The sequence below is a fragment of the Bos grunniens genome, chromosome 7, assembly GCF_055505025.1.
Source record: "Bos grunniens cultivar Pamir isolate PY7600 chromosome 7, Bosgru_T2T1.0, whole genome shotgun sequence".
Classification (NCBI taxonomy): domain Eukaryota; kingdom Metazoa; phylum Chordata; class Mammalia; order Artiodactyla; family Bovidae; genus Bos; species Bos grunniens.
Window position 1 is genome coordinate 6,493,023 of NC_141171.1, and position 21,874 is coordinate 6,514,896.

Consider the following 21,874-nt stretch of genomic DNA (forward strand, 5'->3'; position numbering starts at 1 on the left):
GAGAAGGTCAAAAGGTCAAGGGCAGAGGGAGCCTAGACTCAGATTTCTGGCGGCATGCACCCCCAAGAAGGTGATCAACTATCCTGCCATTTCCAGGATGCAAAGATTTTGGTGCTTAAAATCCCAGCCATACCGAATCAGTTGGTTGCCTTTTCCCCAGGAATATCCCCACCCACCACACGTACACCTGGGATCAGAGAGGAGCTATGCTTGGTCTGGGGTCACTCACTCCCTTCCTCTGTTCAGTGTGGTCCCCTCCTAGGGAGCCAGCAATGAAGTTCCCCAGCTCCACGGGGCAAGGAAGGGTGTGTGGCCCTGAAAGACCTTTCCTGAGTAGGAAGTGACTGCAACTCGCACCATTCCTGGTCCAGCCCACTCTCCATGCCCAAGGCACAGGCCCCCATACTCCAAACAGACTCCATACTCTCCTGCTCCCATCTTGGCCTTATGGGACCCTCTGCCAGGGAGACCTTGTTCTGCTCACTCTCACCCCCACCTGCTGGACCCTGATCTCATACCCTGCTCTCAGGCATGAACCTGCTGACAAGCTCCTCCCCCCAACACCTCGACCTTAGGGCTGTCCTTTCCCCAGACCCCCCAAGGCTATCAGCCTAAGTTTTCCATCCTCAGCCCAGGAAGCATGGGTCAGCTTTAGCCAGGACAGGAGGACTTACCTTACACGATACCATGAACATGGTGAAGATGAAGATGAGGCTGGCTTTGGACACCGGGAGCCAGCGGGTCTGCTGGAGGGTGAAGAGGATGGCTCCATACAGGCTGGCCTTGGTGGGGCTGCACGGGGTGGCTCTGGTTATCCGGGGGGTCTACATGGCTCAGGGCTTTGTTCCTCTGGCCCAGAGCCCCTTCTCCACCCGCCCCTGCTGTGCCCAGCTCCCACCCCAGCTTCTCCGGGGTGCACGGTGGGAAGATGCCCATGTGACACGGACGAGACAGTGCCCCCCTGGGCAGTAAAGAGGTAATTTGGTGCAAAGAAAGCTCTCTCCTCTGGCCTGCTCCTGAGAGGTACCCACTAAGTTCTGCCTGATCGGAATGTCTTTGTTCACCTGGGGACTCTGGGTCACACCAGATGATAACGATGTGATTTAGGGTGGGGTCTAGGGCCACATGGTATCAGCTGAACCTCTGGAGGGACTGGAGACTGAGGTTGGCCATCCAGGGTGTCAGTTAGGCCCATGTGACCAAGCTCCAGGAAAACCCCTGAACACCAGGGCTTGAGGGAACACTACTGGTTGGCAATCTTAAATACACACAGTCACACATGGATACTGGGAGCAACAGGTACTATCCACACAGCTCCTCGGAGAGGGGACAATTGGAAGCTTGCACCTGGTCTCTCCTTGGATTCTATCCCTTGTGCCTTTTGCCTTTGCCAGTTTTAATGTTCCCTTTTACTTTAATAAACTACAACCCTAAGTATAACAGCTTGGCCAAGTTCTATGCCTCTTCCTAGCAAATCGTTGCACCTGAGAGTGGTCTTGGGGACTCCTGAACAATGCACTCCCCTGGAATGTGGGATTATAACACACAATTTTTATTGATTTTCCTTTTCTTCTTTGAAGAATAGGCTTCCGATATTTTGACTTGCCCATGAGCTGAGGGTGTGAACACACCTCTCATGAGGATAAAATGAGATCATGCCATGTTTTGCAACATACGACATGGGAGGTAGTTTAACCTGGCATATGTTGTTGATGTTCAGTTGCTAAATTGTGTCCGACTCTTTGCAATCCCATGGACTGCTGCAGCATGCCAGGCTCCTCTGTGCTTCACTATCTCCCGAAGTTTGCTCAAACTCATGTCCATTGAGTCAGTGATGTCATCCAACATCTCGTCCTCTGTCATCCCCTTCTCCTCCTGCCTTCAATCTTTCCCAGCATCAGGGGCTTTCCAATGAGTCAGCTCTTCACATCAGGTGGCCAAAGTATGGAGCTTCAGCTTCAGCATCAGTCCTTCCAGTGAATATTCAGGGTTGATTTCCTTTCTGATTTAGGACTGGTTTGATCTCCCTGAAGTCCAAGGGATTCTCAAGAGTGTTCTCCAGCACCACAGTTCAAAAGCATCATTGGCACACGGGTGAGTCTTTTAATGTTGTCATATTTTAATGGCAACAACTTTATGGAAGAAAATTTAACTAGCCTGATCCTTTCAGGTCTTTTAAAAATGTATTAGACTTAATGCCTCATGGGGTCCTTGGTTGAGTCCTGTATATGACCATCTGGTCTTACCCTTTGTTCTCCACCTAACCCCAGCCACACTCCCCACCACACCCTCACTTCCCACCCAAAATCTGTACCCTGGCCCTGAAGAACCGGGCAGAATCTTTTCTGACTTGATAGTTGGCAGAAGCACTGGCCTCTCTCCAGAGTCTCCTTCTTTGCCAGAAAACTCCTACTCAATCTTCAAAACCCATTACATGGGAGAAGAAGGAGTGTCTTATCTCCCTGAAGCTCTGCCTACCCTCTGAGTAGTATCAAGGCTCTGCCTCTGAGGTCCCCCAGCCATGGCCTCTGGAAGCTTCTGGAAGGAGAATTAAGGAACCAAGGCTCCTAAGTTACCAGAGTATCCAACCCAGGGTCAGGCCCAGGGGGTGGGGGAGATGGGATACTCACAAGGACATGTGCAGAATCTCGTTGGTCTCTGGCTTCCAGACCCCTCGGAGCAGCTGCTCAAGGTTGGACATGAGGGTGACACCAGAGCCTATGGGACAGGGTACTTCTGAACAAGCCTGCCACCCCCAGCTTCCCATTCTTCTTGGCTGAATTCCCAAGCAAGAAGTTTCTGGAGTCTTCTCCAGAGGTATATTGAGCCTAAAGTGTTGCAGGTGGGGAAACTGAGGCCAAGAAGGGACAGTCTTCCCAAGGATCACAAGGCATATTCAGAGCAAAACCAGCATGAAGTAAGAGGGGGTGGGGTGGTCATATCCCACCTGCAAGATATGTCTTGATCAAATCTGGATTGTCTGCCCTGATGTTTTCAATCCAGGACCTTGAACTGTGCAAGAGGCACCCCAGCCTCTCTCCTGCCTTGGGTTCTGAGCTTTCAACCTTTCTTGAGCCACTTGCCCTCTGGAAGGCATGGTATACCCCTGGGGACCTTTCTCTTTAGTACAGGCTTCCTAGAGAGACAATAAGGAGACCCATATCAAGATTTTTGGTTGAATTTCTAGAAGAATCTTCCCATTTACTCCAAATGTATTGGCTAAAGAGGCTTAGACACTCACTGAAGGAGTGGTTGTGCCAACTGGGGTGCCCAATATGTACCACTGGCCCAGGAGTTTGCTTCTGGGGTGTCTTTGCCCCAAAGAGACATTTGGCAATATTTGTAGACATTTTTTACTTCACCACTGGGGAGGGAGCTGCTACTGGCAACTAGCGGGTTGAAGCCAGAGATGCTGCACATCCTGTAACACACAGGGCAGCCCCCACCAGAGCGTGATCCAGCCCTAAGCGTCAAAGGTGCCTCAGGACACTGGCTCGCTGGAGGGTACTCCCAGGCATTTGGGAGTACCCACTTTGGTTGTCAGGAAACAGGAACACAGAGCTTAGTGGTATTCAGCACCTGCTCAAGCCTTCTCTCCCTGCCTTCTCGTCACTCCCTGGTTCACCTCTGCAACTAACACTGTTGAATTGTCTGTTTCTCCTTTAACGTCTCTCAGTTTTTGCTTTATGTATTTTGGTGCTCTGTTTTTAGGTGATAATTGTTTAAAATGGTTATATCATCCTAGTGGACTGACCCACCATTATAAACTGTCCCTATGTAATTTTAGTAACTTTTTGTTTTGGTTGTAATGTCTATCTTGGTCTGCCTCTTAGCATAGATGGAGGAGGGGGAAAAGGGGGGCTTCAAAATAGTTACAAATGTGAATGTTGCATTCAGAGGACATGGCCTCAAACCCCATCTGTGCCCCCACAGCCTCATGACCTTGGGGAAGTCATTTCATTCCCCTCGTCAGTAGAAAGGGGTGATGCTAACTTTCTGCTAAAGAAGGTCAAGTAAGAAGCACAATGAGCTCAACTCAAAACTTACCCTGGTTTAGGGATCTTAACCTAGAGTCTAGGAACCCAGAGAGGAAACAGAATTACATATTCATTTTCACATCCTTCACTGAAACACAGCCTTTCCTTTTATCATGAAGGGAGGCAATTACCTCGGCAGGATTTGCAAGTCTATGACTGTCATCAACAGAACTAACGGATTTTTTTCTTTTCACATTATCATTGTTGTAGATGATTTCAAATACCATTTGTGCTCAACACTGCTCCAAGAGCATGAGACTTATTAGAAGTCAGTGGAAAGTCTGCTATTTAATCAATAGTAAATATGCATAAAGGGCTTCCCACGTGGCTCAGTGGTAAAGAATCCACCAGCCAATGCAGGAGACACAAGTTTGATCCCTAGATTGGGAGGATCCCCTGGAGATTGAAATGGCAACCCACTCCAGTATTCTTGCCTGGGGAATCCCATGGACAGAGGAGCCTGGTGGGTTATGGTCCATGGGATCAAAAAAGGGTCAGACACGACTGAGCGACTAAACAACAAACAGCAATAACAAATAGGCATAAAACTACTAAAGCCTATTTTAAAACACTTTATAACTACTTTAAAAGATTAGGTTTCCTTTATTCTCCTATATATTTTATGTTATGCACTTAAGAAAACATAAAAAGGTCTGTAGGCTTTACTGGGCTGGCAAAAGGGCCATAGTCCACAAAACTTAACAGGGGTATGATTTCCTCTCTGTGAGGCACTTGACAACGTCTGGAGACATTTCTGGTTGTTGCACTGATGGTAGGTGCTACAGGCATCGAGTGGGTGGAGGCCAGGGATGTGCTCAATACCCTACAATGCACAGGACGGCCTCCACACACAGAAGGGTCCAGCCCCACGTGTGAGTAGGGTGCAGCTGAGAAAGTTTTCTCCAGAGACATTAGCTATCAATGTTTCATTGTCCTACTTACTTAAAAAAAATCTCTTCTGAATTTGTTACAATACTGCTTCTACTGTTTAAGTTCTGATTTTTGGTCCCAAGGCATATGGGGTCTTAGCTCTCACATGGGATTGGATAAGATGGCTGAGAGAAGGGGTTCTCAGTGGGGTGGCTTCCCTTTGCTCTGGTCATGGTCCTGTTTACCTTTGACCCACCCGGTGGCGATCATGACGAACCACCCGTGGTGGTAGTGGTGATGGGCGTGATGGATGCCCACGGCGATCTTGCGAACTCTCACCACCTCCTTCATAGCCACAAAGATGAGTTTCACTGGCAGGAAGCAGACACACTTGTAGAAGAGGTCCAGGGGGCAGAAGAAAATCAAGTACCTTTGGGGAGAGAATGCCAAGCATCAGGGGGGAGCTAGACCCTAGGGGCCCCTGGAGACGAGGTTGTGTCCAGACTCAGGACAGCTGGGCGGAGAGGGTGGTGAGTCAGGGCTAACTGTGAAGGTTTGGCTGGCAGGTCCTAGTTCCTCCCACCTCCCGGGTGGTGGGATCGCCCTGCCCGCCTGCTCTGCTCTCCCACATCCCGCCGGACCCGTGACGCTCACCAGACTGCTGAGGCCAGCAGGATGCTGGAGTTGTTGCTGAAGTAGTCGATCACGGGCTCCCCAAGGAGCAGATCAGCCAGGATGTAACTCCCAAAGCAATGCAGCATGGCACACAGCCAGGATGCCATGGGGTGGTGCCGGGACAGCTCAACTGCTCCTGAGGGGTACGGGGGTGTCCCCACCATCACCAGGGCGCTGAGGGCATGCTTCACCATCATGCCCTCTGACCAGCCCATCCTAATTCAGCCACCTTCTCAGAGTGTCCGCCCAAAGCCTTGCAGTTCGTCCATTTACAGAGGAAGAACCAAGGCTCAGAGAGACTGTACATGTGTCTGAGATCACACAGAGAGAAGGCAGAACCAGGTTGGGGCTCTTTCCTCTGAGCTCAGAGAGGATGATAATTAAAACAAATCATATTTAGCAGGTCTTCCCTGATAGCTCAGTTGGTAAAGAATCCACCTACAATGCGGGTTTGATCCCTGGGTTGGGAAGATCCCCTGGAGAAGGGAAAGGCTACCCACTCCAGTATTCTGGCGTGGAGAATTCCATAGACTGTAAAGTCCATAGGGTTGCAAAGAGTCGGACACGACTGAGTGACCTTCACTTTCACTTTCATATTTAGCAAGCATTCCTGGGTCCGAGGTGGTGATGGTGGTGGTTTACTCATTAAGTTGTGTTCGGCTCTTGTGATCCCACAAACTGTGGCCCATCAGGCTCCTCTGTCCACGGGATTTTTCCAGTCCAGAATACTGGAGTGGGCTGCCATTTTCTTCAACAAGGGATGTTTCTAACCCAGGGATCAAACCCAGGTCTCCTGCATCACAGGCAGATTCTTTACCACTGAGCTTTCAGGGAAGCCCTCTCAGACACTGGGTTTTAGAATTTATAGGAAGGACTCATTAAATCCTCATTGATGACTGCAGCCAAGTGATCACTGTTATTATCCTGCCCAAGGAGACCGAAACTTGTTTTGTTTCGCTTGGCCATGCCTCTCAGCTCATGAGATCTTAGTTCCCTGACCAGGGATTGAACCCGTGCCCCCTACAGTGGAAGTGTGGAGTCTTAACCACTGGACCACCAGGGAATTATGAGGAGACTAAAGCTTGAAGAGGGCAACACGCAGCTGAGAACATCTGATGCAGCCTTGGGAGGATGCCAAGATTCCTGTAAGCCTACGCCTGTACATTTGGTCTTTCCTTATTTAAAAGAAAAAATAAGTGGGTGTGGTAAAATATACATAAAATGTGTCACTTTAACCATTTTAAAGGTATGGTTCAATAGCGTTAAGCACATCTATGTTATTGCACAACCACCCCCATCATTCATATTGATAGCTTTTTCACCTCGCAAAACTGAAACTCTGGCCTATCAAACATTAACTCTCCATTCCCCCCTTCATTCCAGCCCCTGACGCCCACCACTCTTCTTTCCATCTCTGTGAATTTGACTATTCTAGAGACCTCAAGTGAGTGGAATCATACAGCATTTTTGTGACTGGATCCTTTCATTTTGCATAAAATCCTCAAGGGTCATCCACGTCATAGGATGTGTCAGAGTTTTCTTCCTTTTTAAGAATGAGTAATATTTCCTTGACTGCGTCTACCACATTCTGCATATCCATTCATCTGTCAGTGGACATTTGGGTTGCTTACATCCTTTAGCTATTATGAATATGACAGCTAAGAACAAGAGCATATGAATATATGTGAGTTCCTGCTTTCAATTCTTTGGGGTATAATTCCAGATGTGGATTTGCCAGATCAAAGGTTAATTCCATTTTTAACTTTTTGAGAAACTTTCCCACTGTTTTCCACAGCAACCACCCCATTTTACATTCCCACCAGCAATGCACAAGGGTTCCAACTTCTCCACCTCCTGGGTCACACTTACTGTTTTGTTTTTTAGGAATAGCTATCTTGATGGGTGGGAGGTGGTATCTCATTGTGGTTTTGATTTGCATTTTCCTAATGTCTGGTGATACTGAGTTCTTTTTTCAAATGCTTATTGGTCTTTTTTTTTTTTCTCTGCACCACCATTGTTTTAAATATTTTAACTTATTTATTTGGCTGTACTGCATCTTAGTTGCAGCGTGTGGCTCTAGCTCCCTTACCAGGGATTGAATCCAGATCCCTTGCATTGGGAGCATGGAGTCTTAGCAACTGGACCACCAGGGAAGGTCCTTATTGATCATTACAGTATCTTCTTTGCAGAAATGTCTATTCAAGTCCTTTGTGCATTTTTGAAAACACTGGGCTGTCCCTCTGTTGTTGAGTTGTGCTCTTATGGAGAAGGTTTACTTGCTTTGACTGGCCCCAGATAGGAAGGTACAGAAGAAATTTGAAAGGAGAATCTGAAGTCCTGCTTCCAAGTCTTGTCTTATTGGGAGAGTGCCATCAGGGCAGAGGGAAGTCACCAGATACTGGTACCAAGACGGACAGTGCAGACAGGCCCATGTGTGTGGAAGGGTGCAGAAAGAGCAATGAGCAAAGCTGGATAAGGGAGTCCTTGACTATAGAATTATACCGACAGAGTGGGGAGGGAGAGAGAGCAACCCTATTAGTAGCATAGAAGGGACAAAGACACAAAGCAAAACGGGCCAAGCACAAATGCCACTTCCTCCAGGAAGGCTTCCTGGCTCTACGGAGCCAGTCACTCCTGAGGACTTCCACTCCCCTGTGGACTCCATGCTACTGGTACTTTATGCAATTTTTTCACATCGAATAAGAGAAAGTAGCTTAGTGGTTGCTTAGGGATGGAGGGGACGGGAGGTGGGAAGGTAAGAACTCAAGGATCCGGGTTTCTGTGAGAGGTGACGGTTGCACAATGCTGTGAATACGCTCAAAACCAGTGAATGGGATGGTTTAAATGGGTAGTACAAGAATTATACCTCCATAAAGCTGTTAAAAAAAATAAAAGGCCAGCAAAGAAAAGATGCAATATATTTCACAGTTTCTGCGACTGAAGATCATTGCTTTGTTATTGGTCACTCAGTCACCTCCAGTTCTTTTTGTGATCCCATGGACTGTAAGCCCACCAGGCTCCTCTGTCCGTGGGATTTCCCAGGCAAGAATACTGGAGTGGGTTGCCATTTCCTTCTCCGAGGGATCTTCCTGACTTAGGGATCAAACCCGCGTCTCCTGCATTGGCTGGTGGATTCTTTACCACTGAGCCACTAGGGAAGCCCACAGCTGAAGATACATACACACACAAATGATACTAATTGAGTCTTCTTATTCAACCCAAGAAAGAAAATGTGAAACAATGGACTTACTTAGCAAATAGAAACAGGGACCCCATCCTTAAGGAAGATGGCTCAGTGTGTTAGTTTCCACCTTGACTATACATCAGGATTACCTGGGGACTTTACAAACACCTGATCCCTCTGCCCCAGCCAAGTGTCTTGGTTGGTGGTTCTGGGGTGTGGCTGGGCTTGTGGATTTTTTAACGCTCTTGAGTGATTCTTCTGTGCAACATAGTCGAGCACACAGAGATAGGGGAATGAGCTGGTCCATGTCCTGACATCCTGCAGCCCTGATAACCCAAAAGCTTCCATCCATGGCTGAGAAGTTGGGCTCCCAAGAGCAATGGTTTTCAAACTGTGTTCCTGGGAACCGTGAGGGTTTGCAGGAGCAAAAGAGAAATCAGGTGGGTATGCTGGAGTTAAAATGGAGCACAATTTCATTTACTGCTTCATCTCAGACTCTGGCATAAGATTTTGTTCGAAAAGGAGAATCTGGTATTCACATAGTCATGCATACAAATGTTCATAGCAGTTTTTATTTGTAAACAATTAAATGGCTTTAATGGGTGAATGGATAAACAAACCCTGGTATATCTGTACCATGGAATACTATTCAATAATGAAACAGGAACGAACCAGGGATGCAAAAACTATCTGAACAGATCTCAAGAGTATAATGCTCAGTGAAAACTGCCAATCTCAGGTTATGTACTGAATGATTCCATTTATATAACATTCTCCATGGGATAAAACCATAGTGATGAGTGGCAGAGAGCAGATCAGTGGTTACCAGAGGTTAGGCTTCTAAAGAAGATCTAATTATAGGGGGTTTCCCTGATAGCTCAGTTGGTAAAGAATCTGCCTACAGTGCAGGAGACCCTGGTTTGATTCCTGGGTCAGGAAGATCTGCTGAAGAAGGGATAGGCTACCCACTGCAGTATTCTTGGTCTTCCCTTGTGGCTCAGCTGATAAAGAATCTACCCACGATGCGGCAGACCTGGGTTCGATTCCTGGGTAGGGAAGATCCCTTGGAGAAGGGAAAGGCTACCCAATCCAGTATTCTAGCCTTGAGACACAACTGAGCGACTTTCACTTTCTTTTCACAAGGGAGTTTCCCTGGGGTGTCAGAACCATTCTATATCCTGACTGTGGTGGTGGTTACTCAAATCTACACATGTAAGAAAAATTTCAAAGGACTATATTTTTTTAAAGTGCAAGGAAAAACAGCTGAGTAAAGTCTATAGTAGGTGTTAATGGTATAATACTGGTGTCAATCTCCAGTGTTTTTATTTTTTAATATGTATTTGGTTGTGTCTGATCATAGTTGTGTACACAGGATCTTTCACTGTGGTTAGCCAGTGGGGTTAGCTGTGGGGCACAGCCTTAATTGCCCTGTGGCATGTAGGACCTAGTTCCCTGACCCAGGATTGAACCTGCATGCTCTGCATAAGAAGACAGATTCTTAACCACTGGACCATCAGGGAAGTCCCAATTTTCAGGTTTTTTTTTTTTTTTTTTTCATAATGAGCTATCATCAGGTAAGATGTTGTCATTGGATGAAGCTGGGAAAGCTGGAAACTCTTTGCTTCATTTTTGCAACTTCTGGAAATTCCCTGGTGGTACAGCAGTTAGGGGGGCTTCCCAGGTGGTGCTAGTGGTAAAGAATCCGCCTACTGGTGCAGGAGACCTGGGTTTGAGCCTTGGGTCGGGGAGATCCCCTGGAGGAGGGCACAGCAACCCACTCCAGTATTCTTGCCTGGAGAATCCCATGGTCAGAGGAGCCTGGTGGGCTATGGTCCATAGGGTCGTAAAGAGTCAGACACAGCTGAAGCGACTCAGCACAGCACAGCATAGAGGTTGGACTTGGTTGGTGCTTTCACTGTGGAGAGTTCAATCCCTGGTAGGGGAACTAAGATCCTGCAAGCTGTGTGGCATAGGCACAATAAATAATAAATTACTTATGAGTCTTGAACATTTTCAAGATAAAAGCTATTTTAAGATCCCAAATTAAAATGAAGGTGTGTGTGTGTGGGGTCTAGTTCTTTAAAAACATGTTTACAAAACCACTAGAGGTACAAGACTGATGTCTGTTAGTCAAACTGTACACTTTGTACTACCCACTGAAAGTCTCGCAAATCTTTTGAAATAGTTCAGGTCTATCTTTATACTGTTATTGTCATAATCTTCCAGTTACCACCCCCCCAGCTTGGAACTCAGGTGTCTTCTGGTGTGACAACTTAGTTCATCATCTTGATTCCTTCCCTCCCCCACTAGCTTCATCTTCCAGAGAATGAATTTAGAATGAAGTTGTAAGACACAGTTACTTAGCTCTCATAGCCAGAGGTGGTACCAATGACTGTCTTTATTATTTATTTTGTAAATTTTATTTTTAAATTTATCAAAGTATAGTTGATTTATAAGGTGGTGTTAATTTCTGCTGTACAGCAAAGTGATTCAGTTATGTATACACATACAGTCCTTTTCATATCCATTCCCATTATGGTTTGTCATAGGATACTGAATAGAGTTGCCTGTGCTATATGGTAGGACCTTGTTGTTTATCCATCGTGTGTGTATATATATATATAGACATTCATCCTTCTATGGTTTGCATCTGTTTATCCCAAATTCCCATTCCTTCCCTCCCCCACCACCCCAGCAACCACAAGTCTGTTCTCTACGGGTGTCTTTTTCTGTTTTGTAGCTAAGTTTATTTGTGTCATATTTTAGATTCCATGTATAAGTGATATCATATGGTATTTGTTTTTTTCATTCTGACTTACTTCACTTAGTATGATAATCTCTAGGTCCATCAACATTGCTGAAAATGGCATGATTTCATTCTTTTTTATGGCTGAGTAGTATTCCCCCAGTAGCTCTCTTTAAATGGTTTACTTAAATCCAATGAAAACTCCACTCAATGTGGATGTGAGATAACAAGGTTACAATATATGATCTGTTAATCAGGCGACTAATCAAAAGATATAGTCAGTCCAGCTCTGGGGATTTTAAAGGGAAAGTTTCTCTTTATATCTAGAGATTGGATGACTTTTGTCTCTAAATTGTCAAATCTAGGACTTCCCTGGTGGTCCAGTGGTTAAGAATCTGTCTTCCAGTACAGGGGATGAGGGTTCAATCCCCAGTCAGGGAACTAAGATCCCACATGCCTTGAAGCAACTAAGCCTGTGTGTTGCGACTGCTGAGCCTGCGGGTCACAACTAGAGAGAAGCCCATGTGCTGCCACTAGAGAGGCCTGCATGCTACAACAAAGACCAGTGCAGCCCAAGAAACAAAAATAAATAAAAAATTTAAAATTGTCAAATCTGAAGGCTTGACCTCTTTAGGCCATGTACTAAGTGTGAAGCTTTTGATATAAATAACTATATACTGTTGATACACTCAACAAGTTGCATGCATGCATGCTAAGTTACTCAGTCATGTCCAACTTTGTGTAACTCTATGGACTGTAGCCCACCAGGCTCCTCTGTCCATAGAATTCTCCAGGCAAGAATACTGGAATGGGTTGCCATGCCCTCCCTCCAGGGATTCTTCCCTACCCAGGGATTGAACTCATATCTCTTATATCTCCTGCATTGGCAGGCAGGTTCTTTACCACTAGCGCCACCTGGGAAGCACCCCCATCAAGTTGACTTGATCTTAATCCTTCGGTGAGTACAAGGACCTTATCCATCTTAACTGCTGCGGAACCCTCCATCCCAGCCTCCTCCCTTCCTCCATGCTGGGCACTGTCCTGATACATGGTAGCCAATAATAATTGTTACATTCTAGCAAATGTGGACTGAACACTCTTAAGCACTGCAGTTATGTTGGGCACTTTTAGTTACATTATAACAACAACCTCCCCTGCTCTCTTTACTTACTGAGTTCCTTGTTTTAATTGAGTTACTATTGTATCCTGGGCTGCTAAGTCCCTTCAGTCCTGTCCAACTCTGTAAAACCCCATAGGGGGCAGCCCACCAGGCTCCCCTGTCCCTACTACTGTATCCTAGGCAACTACATACCTTCTTAGCATCCTCAAGGCTTCAGCCTCACACCCCAGGCTTCCACCCCAAGTAACATAGGGATTGATATCCCTACCTACAGTGAGTTACAGGAGGGACCAGTACTCCCTTCTCCCCTCAAGTTCATGTCCATCAGAACCTCAGAAAGTGACCTCATTTGAAATAGGGTCTTTGCAGATGTGATTAAGGTAAGGGTCTCAAGATGAGATCATACTGGAGCATCTGGGTTTGTCCTGAATCCAATGAGTGTTCTTGTAAAAGGCAGAAAAGGAGATGTAGACACAGATAAGAAGGTGTTAGGAGTTAAACTCACAAAGAGATATGTTTAAGTCCTAACCCCTGGTATCTGTGAATGGGGCCTTATTTGGAAATACGGTCTTTGCAGATGTAATTAATTTAAGATGAAATCATTATGTGGGCCTTAATACAGTGTCTGGTGTTCCTGATAAGAGGAGATGGATCACAGAGGAGAAGGCTGTATAAACAAGGAGGCAGAGACTGCAGTGATGGAGCTGTAAGTCATGGAACTTCAAGGACGCTAGCCACCTCCGGAAGCTTTTCCTAAGCTTCCTTCCTAGAACCATCAGAGAGGATGACCCTGCTGACACCCTGATTTTGGATTTCCAGCTTCCAGAATCGTGAGACAATACATTTCTGTTGTAAGCCACCCAGTCTGTGGTACTTCATTATGGCAGCCAAAGGAAATTTATACAAAAAGCCAGATGAGGGGGATTGCCTGATGTCTAGTGGTTAAAACTCCATGCTTCCAATGCACGGGGTGCAGGTTTGATCCTTGGTCAGGAAACCAAGATCCTACATGCCACATGACCAAAAACTAAATAAAATAAGAATAATAAAATAATTTTTAAAAAAGCCATATGAGGTCAGAGGCAAAAATTGGAGTGATTTGTGTATAAGCCAAAGAATGCCAAGGATGGCTGGAAGACACCAGAAACCAGGAGAGAAGCATGAATGGTTCCTCTCCTGAGTGTCTAGAAGGACCCAGACACCTTGACTTTGGACTCTAGCCTTCAGAACACGGAAAGAATAAATGCCTGTTGTTTCAAGCCCTCTGGTTTGTGGTCATTCATTATGGCAGCCCTAGGAGACTAACATAGCACCGGACAGAAGAGGCAACAGATCTTGAGTGGCTTTCTCAAGATCACCCAGGCTTCAGTGAGGATTTATGAGTTCTGACCATGTGCGAGGCTCTTGCTGGGCACCAGAGAAGCAGCTATAGCAAGAGCTGGCTCAGGGGTTACCTTTGTGGGGTCCGTAGTCTGGTAGGGAGGCAAAATGGTTAAATAATTCCACAAATGGAGGTTAAAACTCATAAACGAGAGGCACATGGTGCTTTGAAGGGTTTAATTCAGCAACTGTCTTAACTGAGGAGGTCAGACTTAGCAGCAGCAGCAGCAGCAGCAGCAGCTTAACCTGAGATCTGAACAATGAGCAAGGATTTCCTAGAGGATGAGGGGTGGAAGAGAGAAGATGACCCAGGCAAAGAGAGTGCATGGGAGAAGGTCAGAAGGGGAGAGAGGGAAGCTAAGAGCTAAGGGACACTCGGCACAAGATACAGTGTTCAGGGAACTTCCCTGGGGGTCCAGCGGGTAAGACTTCTCCTTCCAATGCAGGGGGTGGGGGTTCGATCCCTGGTCAGGATCTAAGATCCCACATGCCTCTCAGCCAAAAAACCAAAGCATAAAAAACAGAAGCAATATTGTCACAAGTTCAATAAAGACTTAAAAATTGGTCCACATCAAAAACATCTTAGAAACAAAGAAATACACACACCCACACACACAAAACCCGAACAATACACTGTCAGCATCCAAGCCTCTTTCCGGGTCCTGTGTCCAGTGTTCTAAGCTCATGTTGGGGAAAGAAACATGGAATTCACTCTACTCTATAGAAGGAGCTGCCTTCTTTTCAGATCAGTGAACCTCAGAGAGAAGGTTGGGGAGGGGAATATCGGCCCCTCCTACAGAGGAAAAAAGCCCATTTCCCTTGCAGGTACACAGTTGGGAGGATCAATAGGCAGAACCAGCTGAGAGGCAATTTGGAAACACTGAGGAAACGAGTCACCTGTGAGTCACTTGGCCCCAGCAATTCCATTCCTCACTATTTGCCCAAGAGAGAAACTCATGCACGTGAACAAAGAGACATGGGGGTGGGGATGCATTTCGCTGCCACACTGTGGCAGCAGGAGAAAAGCAGAGTCTACCGATTCTTGCTAAGGGGTGAGCCACACAAAGGGCATCCCAGGCGGTGCTAGTGGTAAAGAATCCACCTGCCAATGCAGGAGGCACAAGAGACGTGGGCTTGATTCCTGGGTCAGGAAGATCCCCCTCTCCCCAGAGTAGGAAATGGCAACCCACTCCAGTACTCTTGCCTGGCAGATCCCAAGGACAGAGGAGCCTGGCGGGCTACAGTCCATGGGGCAGCAAAGAGTCACACACGACTGAGTGAGTGAACACAGAGTCATACAAAATGGAGTACCACAGAATAGTTATTTTTAAGTGAACAAGGAGCTTCCCTGGTGGTCCAGTTGTTAAGAATTCACTGCCAATGCAAGGGCAAGGGTTCGATCCCCGGTCTGAGAAGCTTCCACATGCCACAGGGGAACTAGGCCTGTGTGCCACAGCTACGGAGCCTGCACACCTCGAGCCTGGGTCCTGCAACAAGAGAAGCCCCCACAGTGAGAAACCCAACACTTCAATGAAGGGTAGCCTCCCTGCTCACTGCAACTAGAGAAAGCTCACCTGCAGCAATAGAGTCAGTGCAGCCAAAAATAGACAAATAAATAAACCTTAAGAACAAAAATGAACCAGTTAGGGAACTCTCTGGTGGTCCAGTGGTTAGGACTCCAATCCCAAGCTGGGAAACTAAGATCCTGCAAGCCGTGTGACGTGGCCAAAACAAACACCAGCAACACACTAGATCCAGATCTGAGCTCCTCAGCCTCAGCGTTGCTGACATGTGAGGTTGGATCACTCTCTGCTGTGGTGGGGCCCCTCCACAGGATGTAGGATGGCCCGGGATGCTCCTTGTAGGATGTCAAGGAGCATCCCGGGCCTTGTCTTGTTGGATGCTAATAGCCCACCCCCAGTCTGAAGAAGAAGATGGCAACCCACTCCAGTATCCCTGCCTGGGAAATCCCATGGACAGAGGAGCCTAGCTGGCTATAATCTATAGGGTCGCAAAGAGTCAAGACACTTCTAGTGTGGTGGGCATAAACCACCACCTCACCCTGGTTGTGACAACCAAAAATGTTTCCAGATATTGCCAAACATCCCCAGAGGACAGATCTTCTGGCTGAGAACCCCTACTCCAGATACATCAATACTGATAAATCCCATAAGGCTGCTGCTGAATAAAAAAGTTAGGTTGCAAAATGATATGTTTATGTACATTCTATGTATAATATATATGTAAAACAACACAAACTGCTCCATGCAGTTCATAGACATATGTACATCAGTGAAGGTATGCACACAGGCATGGGAATAATATAGGCTGATTTTAGGGCAGTGATCATATCTAGAAGACTCCTGAGAGTCCCTTGGACAGCAAGATCAAACCACTGAATCCTAAAGGAAATCAACCCTGAATATTCATTGGAAGGACTGATGCTGTGCTGAAGCTCCAATCCTTTGGCCACCTGATGCGAACAGCTGACTCACTGGAAAAGACCCTGATGCTGGAAAAGACAGAAGGCAAGAGGAGAAGCGGGTGACAGAGGATGAGATGGTTGGATAGCATCACTGACTGAATGGACAAGAATTTGAGCAAATTCCAGGAGATGGTGAAGGACAGGGAAGCCTGGCTTGCTGCAATCCATGGGGTCACAAAGAGTCAGACACGACTTGGCGACTGAACAACAACAACATAGCTAGAGAGGGAAAGAGGGGAAAGGGAGGGGACTGGCTTTGTCACTATTTCTTTAAAAAAAAAGAAAGATCTGAAGCAAATCTATGTTTACATCTGGTAAGTGTGTAGCGAACACAGAGGTATCTGTGTCATGCATATTCTGTATGTTTGAAATATTTCATCACTGCCTGCCCCTCCCCAATAGTTGTAAACGGGGATTGATGCTCTCCTGCCTTATCACACCAAGCCCCCTGGGGGGCCCCCACTACCTGCCCCCTCCCCAATGGTTGTGAACTGGGATTGGTGCTCTCCTGCCTTATCACACCAAGCCCCCTGGGGGGCCCCCACTACCTGCCCCCTCCCCAGTGGTTGTGAACGGGGACCCAGGAACAGGAGGTCTCACAGCCTAGGGTGGGGCAGCACACGGTTTTATGCACAACAACCCACCAATAGGTTCTAGAAGACTCTTAAAAGGTCATGTTCACAGAAGCACTATTCACAATTGTCAAAAGGTGAAAGCCACTCAAATGTCCATCAGCAGATGAACGAACAAACTAAATGTGGTCCATCCACATAACGGAGTACTATTCAGCCCTGAAAAGAAATGAAGCACTGACAGGTGCTACAACAGGGGTGAATCCTGAAAACACGCCACGTGAAAGAAGCCAGGCACGGCACGACGCACATTGTGACCCTGCTGACGTGGAATATCCAGGAAAGGAAAAGCCATGCAGACAGAACGCAGGGACTGAGGAGGGGGTGGGGAGCGACTGCTATCGGGGACCGGAGTTTCCTTTTCAAGTGATGAAGGTGGTTCTTGAACTTATACATTCCATATGCGTGCATGCTCCATCGCTTCAGTCGTGTCCAACTCTTTGTAACCCCATGGACTGTAGCCCGCCAGACTCTCCAGACAAGAATACTAGAGTGGATTGTCATTCCCTTCTCCTGGGGATTTTCCCAACCCAGGTATCGAACTCAAGTCTCCTGCACTGCAGGTGGATTCTTTACCGCCGAGCCACCGGGGAAGGCCCACATTCCATACAGATGGGCTCATATAATATGGCCCTTTGCATCTGGCTTCTTTCACTGAGCTCAGTATTTTCAAGGGGAATATTCATTTCCACTGCTGTACTATATGCCATCATAGGAACAGATCACAAGTTATTTATCCATTTTCTGGCATATACTAATACATACTATAATCAGAAACCTGCCTCATAAAAGTCGTTTCAGATTAAATCAGCAACACACTTCCCTTTCTTTTTACACCCTCATTGACTAACCACATGTTCTTGAACAAACCATCTTTTTTTTTCCTCCATCTCTTTCCTTCTGTCAGGTGGGAACCCTAATCCCTTCTTTGCCTAACTCCTATCAGGGGTTGGAATCAAATTTTCCCTCCTCCATCTCACCCTGAAGTCAGAAGCCTAAAGTATATCCTCTCTGCATCTACTAAGCTCCTCCATTATGAAGCCCAGTGCCCTCTTCTCTCCTCCGGGCATCTATTTAAAACGCTGCCAGCTGAGAGTTAATCCTTGGGAGCAGCTGGTGGGTCCTATAGGGGCTGGGTCAGGTGAGGCCCCCATGTTTTGCAGAAATGGATACCTCTGCAACTAAAAATAACCCCCAGAGGTTGAATTCTTTCCAGGATCTTTCCTTTGCCTGCTGGGACGATAAGGTGGAGTGGGGGTGTGGGGAGCTTGGGTTTTGCAGGAACTCCGTAGGCTCCTCACTATGGGGGAAGCCTGGTAGAAAAGCCACACGTCTGGGGTTTGGCTCTGCGGCTCACTCTGCAGTGGCTTTGGGCAGATGACCACCACCCCCTCTCACCTCCAGCCTGTTTCCTCTTTTGTCAAAGGGAGAATGAGAGCATTCCCTTCACTGAGTTATCCTGATGATTCAATGCTGTTTATTACCATAATTATGCTTTTTTAAAAAAATTAAAGGGCATTCCCTTGGCAGTCCAGTGGTTAGGATCCTGTGCTTTCACTACCAAGGGCCTAGATCAGGGAACTAAGATCTTACGAGCCACGTAGTGTGGCCAAAAAAATAATAAATAAAATTGAACTGTAGGATCTTGATTTACAATATCATGTTAATTTCAGATATATAGCAAAGTGATTCAGCTATACATATATAAATACATACTTTTTCAGATTCTTTTCCATTATAGATTATTATTGGATATTGAATATAGTTCCCTGTACTATACAGCAAAGCTTTGTTGTTTATCCATTTTATATATAGCAATATGTATCTGTGGCTTCCCTGGTGACTCAGTAGTAAAGAATCTGCCTGCCAATGCAGGAGATGCAAGAGACATGGGTTCGATCCCTGGGTGGGGAAGATCACCTCGAGAAGGAAATGGCAACCCATTCCAGTATTCTTGCCTAAGAAATCTCATGGACAGAGGAGCATGGAGGCTTACAGTCCACAGGGTCGCCAAAGAGTCAGACGTGACTTAGCGACTAAACCACCACAACCATGTGTATCCTTGTTCCCATACCCCTATTTTATACTTCCCCTTTCTGCTTGGGCAATCACAATTTTGTTTTCTATGTCTGTGAGCTTTTTATCTTTATCACTACTCTCCCAGCAACACTGGAAAGACAGGACGAGTCTCCCCATCACCACATGAGAAGACTGAGGCTGGCAGGGACAGTCTGCCCTAAGGATCCACAGCAAGGCAGTGGTGGAGAAACTGTCCCCCTGGCTCTTTCCCTTTGCCATGCTTCATTCTGATTTCTTTTGCTGGGTCTTAGAGCAGTGCCAGGAAGCAGAAGAATGTGGGTTTCAATTTCAGGTTTGCCACAAAAGCACTCCCCTCTCAAGGGTGAGCTCTGGTGGCTCACTCCCCATCTGGGCCTTGATTTAGTCATCTGTAGAATGGGGATGCTGTCTAGAGCAACCAACTGTCGCTGTTTGCTTGGGCTGAGAGGTTTCTGGGGCTTTGGATGTCTGTCTAGGGCAAACCTGGGTGAGGTGGTCACCTAGGGCTATTACTCATTTCAAAGGGATATTATTCATTTCATCTGTGAAAGATGAAAAGAAATGAAGCTTAGTGCTTAGCAATTATGTGAGGGTTATTTCTGGAACTGGGCTGAAATGGAAAGTACCTGTGGGTGGAGATTTTAGTGGATGGACTGATAATAAAAATCAGATCTGCCTAAGGAAGAAGCACTGATGCTGACCCTATTTCTGATCTGTGATGGGCTCCACACATTCCCTCTCTGGGGGTTAGTGTCCTGTCTGTGGATGGCTGGGGAGTGCTAGAAGATTCCCCGGTGTACTTTTTTTTTGCTGTACCAGGTCTTAGTTGCAGCATGCAGGATCTAGTTCCTGGACCAGGGACTGCATCCAGGCCACCTGCATTGGTAGCAAGGAGTCTTAACCACTGGATCACCAAGGGAGTCCCCACAGGGCACTCTTGGCGCTGCTGCCTTTCTGTGCTGTTTAGTGTGAGGTCCGAACATGGGAAGTGTGCGCAGAGTTTCTCTAAGACAAGTCTCCCTCCCCCAAGCCTTTGTGCTCAGCTTTCTTCCTCACTGTGGTTCTGCTGAGCTCCCCCAGTAATTTTTAAATGCTCAAACTCCAACGAAGATGTCCTTCAATAGGTGAATAATTAAACCTTGGAACGGTCATGCCATGGAGTATTATTGAGCACTAAAAAGAAATGGGCTATCAAACCACAGAAAGACACAGAGGAGCTTTAAATGCATATCGCTCAGTGGAAGAAGCCAGCCTGAAAAGGCTACATAGTGTACAACTGCAACACTGTGACATTCTGAGAAAGGCAGAAGTATAGAGACAGTAAAAAGATCAGAGGCTGTCAGGGATTTGGGGAGAAGAGGCAGGAGAGATGAATAGGCAGAGCTTGTGGGATTTTTAGGTTAGTGAGGCATTTCTGTGCAATACTACAATGATGGATGTTGTTGTTGTTTTAGTTACAGAAAGTATTGTTTGACTCTTGCCAGGCTTCTCTGTCCATGGGATTTTCCAGGCAAGAATACTGGAATGGGTGGCTATTTCCTTCTCAGGGGATCTTCCTGACCCAGGCATCGAACCCACTTCTCCTGCATTGGCAGGCAGATTCTTTACCACTGAGCCAGCAGGGAGGCCCCATAATGATGCATACATGTCACTATATAAAAAATCCATAAAATGTACGACACAAAGGAACCCGTATGTCAACTATAGACCAGTAGATAATGATGTTGATAATGCAATACAATAATGCTAATAGGACAATAATGATGTTGACAATAGTGTTTGTTCATCGACTATAACAAACGCTCCCCTCTGGTGCAGAACCTTAATGGTAGGAGTGGCTGTATGTGGAGGAGGTAGTCAGCCTATATGGAAAACTACTTTCATTTTTTTGCTCTGATCTAAAACTGCTCTAAAAAAAATTGTCTATGAATTAAAAAAAAAAAAAGAATGAAGATATTCAAACAGCCAACATATAAACATAGGAAGCTGCAAATCACATTTCTAGCTTCCCTTGAAAAATTAGTTCTGCTAGTTCCAGCCCCAATCAGGTGGTGACGCACGTGGCTGGATCTCACCTGGGGACTGTCCTCACCTGGCTGTCTTACTGCTTTCTATATGTGACCTGACAGGCCCTTGGAAGCACAAGAGTTTAAGACTCAGTCTAGATTTATGATTCTTAACTGGAGGTAGCTGTGCCCCCCTGAAGGGACACTGGCAATGTCTAGGGACATTTTTGGTTGTCACAATTGGGATGTGCTGCTGGCTTCCAGTGGGTCAGGCTAGGGATGCTGTGAAACATCCTGAAACTCACAGGATGGCCCCCACCACAGAGGATGATCTGGCTCTAACTGTCACTAGTGTTGAGGTTGGGAAACACTGGTGCAGAAAGCTGGATCTCATCTGAGGAACTTATAATATTGATGCTGGTACCATCCCCTGAAATTCTGATTTTCATGATGAAGGGGTACTCCCTGGACAACAAGAATCTTCAAAGCTCTCCAGGTGACTCTAATGTGTAGTCATACTTGAGAACCACTAGTCTGGAAGGCTCTTTGCATGGATCAGGTCTTAAAGTAGCCATTGATTGTCATTCATTCATCCACTCATTCCTTCAATCATGCAGCCAGCATCCACAGCTTCTTCTTCTCTTCTTGCATAGAGCTAGGGGTCTTAGAGGTGAGTCAGAT

General features: G+C 46.5%; 1 protein-coding gene across 4 annotated transcripts in view; it reads right to left on the reverse strand.

Annotated features, from left to right (window-relative positions):
• Positions 1 to 21,874, reverse strand: part of TMEM38A (transmembrane protein 38A) — a 35,637-nt gene that overhangs the window by 10,749 nt on the left and 3,014 nt on the right. For 2 of the 4 annotated variants that reach the window (XM_086408629.1, XM_086408628.1), the window contains exons 2-5: positions 5,562 to 5,718; positions 5,153 to 5,337; positions 2,631 to 2,718; positions 675 to 792 (exon numbers count right to left, since the gene is read on the reverse strand). In XM_086408629.1, the coding sequence (XP_086264755.1) occupies positions 675 to 792; positions 2,631 to 2,718; positions 5,153 to 5,337; positions 5,562 to 5,718 (548 nt within the window). Of the gene's footprint in view, positions 1 to 674; positions 793 to 1,531; positions 1,971 to 2,630; positions 2,719 to 5,152; positions 5,338 to 5,561; positions 5,719 to 21,874 lie in introns of those variants that run through there. The other 2 variants (XM_086408632.1, XM_086408630.1) reach the window with 2 other exon arrangements.